Raw genomic sequence first — 7874 nt, 5'->3', positions numbered from 1 at the left:
CCCCCAAAAAGCAAGGGTCACTTTTTCGGAGCTGGGGGTGGTGGGATAGGGGAGGAGGAGAATCTAACTTGGTGGCCAGTGGTCAGAGTCCCAAGATGAAGGGGGCCGAGAAGTGCTCTGCAGGTCATGTGATGGCTGGACCTGCAGGTGCTCCTAGGGTTGCTCGGAACCAGACAGGGGAACGTGTTGGAGCCCCCATTTCGGGAATATAGAATCTGGCTGTTACTCAGACGTGTTTCTATTCTGGGCCAAGCAGGCTGGCCCCTTTCACCAGTGGCCTCCTGCCAGTTTCCCTGCCCGTCTTCAGACATCTCGGCGGGCCAAGCCCACTTGGCTCCTTTCAAAGCCATTACTGTAATGTGTAGCCAGGCTCTTACAAGCACCTATCACAGGCTGGAGGTAGATTTTCCGCCCACAGACTTTGCTCTCCTTCAGTTTTCTACTTGCTATTTCTCTTCAGGAATAAAGGAATATGTCTGCAGGTCTGCAATCAAAAGTGAGTAATTCTTTTAAAAAATCAAAATGTACCCAGTTTCCCCAGCCCCCCCTTCCCCCCTTTAGCCAGGCTCCAGCACTAGAAGGGAGCCCAGCAGGGAGAAAGCTACCAAGCGGGGGCTGTGAAGGGAAGGGTGGTGGGTGGGATGTTCATTGCCCCCATCTGTGTGTCCCTTTGGCGCTTTCAGTTTCAGCCCTTTTATACACACACACACACACACACACACACACACACAGTTTTATCCCTGATTGGGCCGGGGTAAATCCATGTTGAAGTCTTGGCTCACCATGATCACTAACAACCCAGGAAAAGAACTCATGGTTTGTAGTTGGGTTGTAGAATCCGGCTTGTTTGTGGTTAACAACTCATAGTTAAACCCTAGTGCAGGGTTCACACATAACGACAACCCACAATTCAACACAACCCACAACTCAACAACAGTTCATACTCAACACATATTCACCCTGTACTGTCATTACATGAGAATCAGGGACGTGACAAAAGAACGCCGACGGTCTGAAAGGGGAGTATATCTGGCAGGTGGGCTTGTCCTTGTCCTTGACTGACAGGTAGGGCCACCAGTGGGAGTAGTCAGTGGAAATGGTTGCTTAGGAGATGAACGGCTCACAATCCACTAATACCGTCCTTTTTCCTGCCCTGCTAGGTGAGGGGTCTCCAATCTGGGGTGGATGTTTTCGTCCCCCCAAATGTCAAGCGCATGAAGCTGTTGGAGGTGGAGGGAATCCCTTTGCTCAGCAAAGATGCAGAGAACTGGGATTCTCTGCGGGGCTTTCAAGCCCGGCCTGATGACCTTCTCATTTGCACTTACCCCAAAGCAGGTAAATGGGGGTAGAGGAGAAATAAGGGGCACTGGCATTGCTGTGGGGAGATACTCATGAGGAGGGGTGGCTATGGAAATTGAGGGACTGAGGGCCCCTAGCTGAATTATGGGATCACTATGTCTCTTTCCACTCCCCATCCTTTCCACCAGGGACTACCTGGATGCAAGAAATCGTGGACATGATCCAGCATGGAGGAGACCCACAGATATGTGCTCGGGCCCCCATCTACCAACGGATTCCCTTCCTAGAGCACTGCCGTCCCAAACCCACCCCCTCAGGTGAATAGGAGGTACCCCTAAGTGAGCTGGTGGGTGAGATGAAGGCTTTCTCAGTAGGGGGCTGAGTGTCCCCACCCCCTCTGGTGTTTCAGGCTTTGAAATGGCGGAAGGGATGCCTTCTCCACGCACGCTCAAAACTCACCTCCCGGTCCAGCTCCTGCCGCCTTCCTTCTGGGAACAGAAGTGCAAGGTCAGTACAGGGGAACAGGCGGGGAGAGGCTGCTGAGAAAATGGGGGCTTAATTTGAAGGCCAAACTGTAAGTGATGGGGCAGCCATGTTTGAACGGAACAGACCTATACACAAAGGGTTAAAACAAGGGTGCAGAATTTAAATTCGGTCCTGTTTAACCTCAGAACCTGCACCAAATGGGTCCAAAGCACCCCGGTGGGTAACCAAGCTGATCCCAACAGACAAACATCACTACAGACAAAACTGTAAACTGAAATCTATTTAAGGCTTTATTTCAGAAAAAATATATAAAGAAAGTGGCATGGTGGTTATATGAGCATTAGAAGCTTTCTCTTTAATGACAGGGAAAGAGAATGCAACAAAAATAGAAGGTTAATTAAAAGAACTTCAATTGCCAAAGCTGGTATTATGAATTTGGCTAATAGGATAAAGGCTTGAGCTTCTAACATTGTTATGACTCCTCCTTCCAACTTTCTCCTGTTTACCACTTGTGGTTTAAAGCTAAACTAAAACGAAACGAAACTAAACTTAACTAAAACATAACTGTTACCTTCTTCCTGCACCTTCCTTGAATATATAAAAGCTACGCTAAAGCATTACTAAATTCCTCTAGGCATGTGAAGAATAGAGGTAGAAGTCAGAGTGACTCCAGCGCTTTGAGTTTCCACAGAAGGCCCCACCCACTTTCCCCTGTCCCCACCCACTTTCCCCACCCACTCCATTATTTTGTGGTTTCCCAGCTTTTGTGCCGTTTCCCCCACATTCTACAAGGTTAAAATGCCCTTCCTGGGGCCAGTAAGAGCTTTAAGCTAAAATAGGCTGGTTTTTTGGCCCCACCCCTTATGCTCTGCCTACCACTGAAATGCAGCCCCTGAGGAGGTTCCCTGAATGGAGCTCAGCCTTCAGGCTGAAAGAAGTTCTGCACATGGGCAAAGCTGCCTTACCGTCCTCAGCCGCTGTCTTATCAGGCCCTTTTCTCCCTAGTCTGGCTTACTCAGGGTATTTCCTCACGTAGGCTTCCCATTTGCTGTGAGAAGCAGACCTCCAAGCTGTAGATGAGGCTGTAGATGAGGCAGTGGATGTGTTCAAAACTCTCGGCCCTCACTTCATCAGAGAAGTGGGGCTCAGCTGATCAGAATTCCATTCCATTTTTATCTGAGCTTTGGCATCATTTTTCTTAAAGGACTTAAGGGCAGCTAAGAAAAGGGAGGAGGGGAGCCTCTTGCCAGATGAAAGGCTAGAACTGGGATTCCTGTGTTCTCCCTTGTTTTTGCTCTATTTCCCCAGATCATTTATGTGGCCAGGAACGTCAAGGACACCGCGGTCTCCTATTTCCACTTCCATCGCATGGACTGTTGGCTTCCAGAACCTGGAAACTGGGACCAGTTTCTGGAGAATTTCATTGCTGGGAAGGGTGTGTGGAAGCTACAGAAGAAAAGAGACAGGGCTTCAAGGCACCATTTTAGGCCAGGATAGAGGGCCCGGATCCATGAGCTCAATCGCTACATATGGGAAGGCAATGGACCCTACTGGTTACTCATGGGGCGGGGGCTAGCAAAATCCTATGAATCTGCAGCCCTTTTTGCTATTTACCTTACAACCCTGAAAAGTTACAGGCTATCACTTGTGTCTCTTTGCAGTTGCTTGGGGCTCTTGGTTCGACCACATTCGTGGTTGGTGGGGGGCTAAGCATCGCCAGCCAATCCTGTACCTCTTTTATGAAGAAATGAAAGAGGTGAGCAGCTCACTCACACCCACACACACACGCACCCTCCTCCTATAGCTGTGCCAAGCTGTGAGCTTCTCAGAGCAGTGTTCCATTCAAGCAAGAAAAAAACAGTGAGCTTGCTTAGGGCAATCTCTCATAAGAATTTAAGCAGAGCCATGCTGGCTCAGGCCAAGGTCCATCTAGTCCAGTGTTCTGTTCACACGGTGGCCAACCAGCTGCCTGTGAGAAATCCACTAGTAGGACATGAGCGCAACAGCACCCTCCTGCTTGTGTTCCGCAGCAAGTGGTACACAGAGGCATGCGACCTCTGATACTGGCGGTAGCATATAGCCATCAGGACTAGTAGCCATGGATAGCCTTCTTCCCCAGGAATTTGTCCAATCCCCTTTTAGAGCCATCCAAATTGGTGGCCATCACTACATCTTGTGGCAGCAAATTCCATAGTTTAACTCTGCGCTGTGTGAAGAAGTCCTTCCTCTGGTGTGTCCTGAATCTCCCAGCATTCAGCTTCATTGGATGTTCTCAGGTCCTCCTGAAATTTTCCCTCTCCACTTTCTCCACACCATGCATAATTTTGTACACCTCTATCATGCCTCCCCTTACTCGCCTTTTTTCTAAACTAAACAGTCCCAGATGTCATAACCTTTCCTCATAGGGGAGTTGCTCCAGCCCCATCATCATTTTAGGGCACAATCCTATGTTGTAGGCTTTTTCTCTGTCTAAACGTGCATAGGACTGTGCCCTTAGTTGCCTTTTTCTGCACTTTTTCCAACTGGACAATATCCTTTTTTAGGTGCAGTGGCCAAAACTGCACACAGAGCATCTCTACACCAGCCTAAAATCCCGCATTTAAAACAGGGCTTTCTGCTTCCATTTTAAATGCAGGATCACAACAGAACTCCCTTTACATGCGCTTCCTTCCCCCCTCTTTTCCCCCCTTATCTGAGTCTGTTTCATTATACAGCCGCTAGATGGCACTATGGTGTAGCTCCTCCTATTGAGGGTTTCCCTCTCAAGGGAACTCAAGTGGAACTCAAGTGCTGTAATTTGATAGCTCATTATCTCTGATCTTTTAAAAAATGGAATAAAGGTAATATGGTGGAGGAAACACCTTGGAGGTTGACAACATCATCTAAAGGACCTGCAAACTTCCATGAGTAACCAAGCTCAATAGCAGGATAAAAGCTCCATGTGAAGAAGCCCACAGTATTCCAAGTGTGGTCCCACCACAGATTTGTATAAGGGGAATATGATCTTGGCAGTTTCCTAGTTATGCCTATTATGGAATTTGCCTTTTTCATGGCAGCTGCACAGTGGGTTGACATATTCATTGAGCTGTCCGCCATAACCCCAAGATCTCCTCCTCGGTCATTCAATCTCTCAGGCATGAACAAGCGCAATTCTGGGCAACAGTCTTGTCTCTCTCCCTAGGACCCTGCCCGGGAAATCCAGAAAATAGCCCAGTTCCTGGGCGTAGAGCTCCCGGAGTTGGTTTTAAACCGGATTGCGCAGCACACGGGCTTCAAGAGCATGAAAGCAAACCCAATGGCTAATTACACCACCATGTCTCCCAGCATTATGGACCATGCTGTGTCCCCTTTCCTGAGAAAAGGTGGGAATCAGAGGCCGGATTCTAGCCTCGAATTAGAGATGGGACAGGCCTTGTGGGACAGTCTGGGTCACCATAGGCAGCAAGTATATGGGGAAAATGTCTTCCCCTGGATGAGAAATCAGAAGAAAGGCTTGGAAGAGGACAGTGCCTCAAGATTGGGCTAAAAAAGAGAGGTCAGAGAGCCTGACCTCCATTAATTGTTGAGAACTGTGGTCTGCATCCCATTTCCATTAATGTTCATCATCCATCCTATGAGGCAGAGCACTAGTGATCCCATTGTGCATTTAAGAAAAATAAGAGAAATAGTGGCCTCGTTCAGACATAATGATAAACCATAGTTGTCATTACGGGAATGAACCTAGCCTCCTCTCCAGGTTCGCACACTCCCTTCTCCTCCTCCTCCATGGCCAAGAGTGGAGATTGGAAGCCTTGGTTTCTGTTCTAGACTATCCACAGCTTGTTGCATTGTCTGAATATGGACAAACTATGGTTAGTCTGATAACCATGGTTAGTTGGAACAATCTAACGCCAAACCATGGCTTAACCATAGTTAAGATTAACCAGTGTTTAAGGAATGGACATAACGTTAAACTGTGGTTAATTGAAACCAGAAGTGATTGCTTCCAATCTCTACAGCCATGTTGGAGGGGTGGAGGAGTGCATAAACCCAAGGTCATACTCATAACAATATGCCATCATTTATTGTTATGGCCATGACAGGAAAAAGAACTTTCAGGCAATGAATCCTTAGCAGAGGCGGGATTTGGACTCTGGGTTGAATGGGCTCCATGTTGGGTTAGAGCAGTGGGTCTCAGAGTGAATTCCAGGGAAACTTGGGGTTGCTTGTAGGCTTACCAAGGCTTTCAGAAGACAGTTTTCCATAACTCCCAAGTCTGCAGTTGCAGGAGCACTGAGCGTGGGTTCTAAATCACATTCTCAGTTCCATTTAGGCAGTAATAAGACCAGGGCCTCACATGCATTGAGTACTTGCTCTAGAACAAGAGTGGGCAAGTGTGGGAGGTCTGGGAGCCTGTTTTGCTCCCTGGACCCTTCCCCCATGAGCCACACTCTGCAGGGCACCTTATAGTCCACAGGGTGCCCCCAATTCAAAAAACAAACAAACCAGTATGCTGCCAAAATTTAGCGGCAAAATGCTCCATAGCGCTACAAGGATTAAATTTAGCTTGCTTGCAAATTAGCTAAATTTGAGCTTTGTAGTGCTACAGCTGCCTTTTTCTTAAAAAAAAACAAACTTTTTTTGGCCACTGCCAAATTCAGCAGCATGGCAGGGGCTGTCCCAGGGGGCAAGGGGGTCATGTAAGGTACATCCTTGCTCTAGAACACCTCCCAGGATCTCCTGCAAAGCATCTGGGATTCTGTGGCAAATGCGCTAGAATTCCTCAAGAGCCTCCTTTCCCGACCTCATACACCTCAGATGTTTTGGACTCCAACTCCCATAATCCCTGACCATTACCTATTCTGGCTGGGGCTGATGGATATAGTAGTCCAAAACATCTGGAGCGCACAATGTTGGGGAAGGCTGCAGAAGAGATACAGTGATGTGGGAAGCTCTTCTCTAAGGACAGAACATTTGAGATCATGCTGGGTTAGATTATCAGCAGCGAGAAAAGCGTATAGGCCACAGGATTATTCAGGTTCTTTTCTGGATTGTTTTCCCCACCTGCAGGCACTGTGGGAGACTGGAAGAAGCACTTCACGGTGGCACAAAGTGAACGGCTAGATGACATCTGTGCCCAGGAACTGGGAGGCAATGCCCTGACTTTCCGCACACAGCTGTAAGCACACTTCTGTATCCCTCAGATCTTCTAAATACACATCTGACATTGTTGATTTCACCTGCAGTAAAGAAAATAAGATAGATGTTGGGTGCTTTCAGGTGGACAACTCCTAGCGCTGAGAATCAAAAGATACCGTGACAAAAGATGGAAGAAATGGAGGGAAAACATAGGAGGGTTACAAGCCGAAGACATCATACTTGGGACCTCCTGTAAAATTCTGTGAATGAGGCAGGGTGATTGCACCATTAAAAAAAATCTTGTCTGGAAATGCCCATTATCTTCATCATCATTGCACTGTTGCTCTCCTGCCTCCCATTCTTTTTCTGTGTCTTTTACGAGCTCATCAATTCTTTTAAAAAATTGAAAGAGCAGCCCAACCTGGGCAATTGTAGATCAGCTTAGCACAGCCTTCTCCAACCTGATGCCCTGCAGACTACAACTCCCATAGCTGGCTGGGGGATTATGGGAGTTGTACCCCAACACATTTGGAGGGCACCAGATTGGAGAAGATTGCCTTAGTGCTACAGTCCCACTACAGCGGTTTTCACACACTCGCACGCACGCACGCACTTCCTTGCTTTGCTCTCTGCATCACTGAGTAGAACAAAAAACACCATTCCTGTAAACCCAACATGTCTTCAGGTAGACAACTCCTAATGCTACTAGTTAAAAGACATGGTTCAGCTATTCCATCTTTCCCGCCTTTACAGATTTTCTGTTAAAAGAGAAAAAGATGGAAGAAGCAGTAGGAAAGCAGGGGAGGGTTGCAAGTTGAAGATGGTAATGATTTCTGGTCATCCCCCCACCCCCGCATAACATTTCTTGAATGAGGCAGAAGGATTGAACATTAAAATCCTCATCTGGAAGCACCCCCAGACACATGTTACGGTCTAATGGCTGGGAACCTGAGCTTATTTTTCTGTACTAA

General features: G+C 47.6%; 1 protein-coding gene across 1 annotated transcript; it reads left to right on the top strand.

Annotated features, from left to right (window-relative positions):
• The first annotated feature begins 1166 nt into the window (after positions 1-1166).
• On the top strand, positions 1167-7211 carry LOC146341947 (sulfotransferase 1C2-like). Its single transcript, XM_084805298.1, has 7 exons — positions 1167-1335; positions 1488-1616; positions 1709-1806; positions 3094-3220; positions 3447-3541; positions 4967-5147; positions 6835-7211. Exons 1-7 carry the CDS (start codon positions 1215-1217, stop codon positions 6945-6947), a joined length of 864 nt encoding a protein of 287 aa, XP_084661424.1. The 5' UTR covers positions 1167-1214; the 3' UTR covers positions 6948-7211.
• The last annotated feature ends 663 nt before the right edge of the window (positions 7212-7874 follow it).

Source organism: Heloderma suspectum, chromosome 6 (genome assembly GCF_057233095.1).
Source record: "Heloderma suspectum isolate Gila_16-S chromosome 6, 16-S_ref, whole genome shotgun sequence".
NCBI classification, from domain to species: Eukaryota; Metazoa; Chordata; class Lepidosauria; order Squamata; family Helodermatidae; genus Heloderma; species Heloderma suspectum.
The sequence above is the reverse complement of the archived record's forward strand: the minus strand, read 5'-3'. Positions and strand labels throughout refer to the sequence as shown.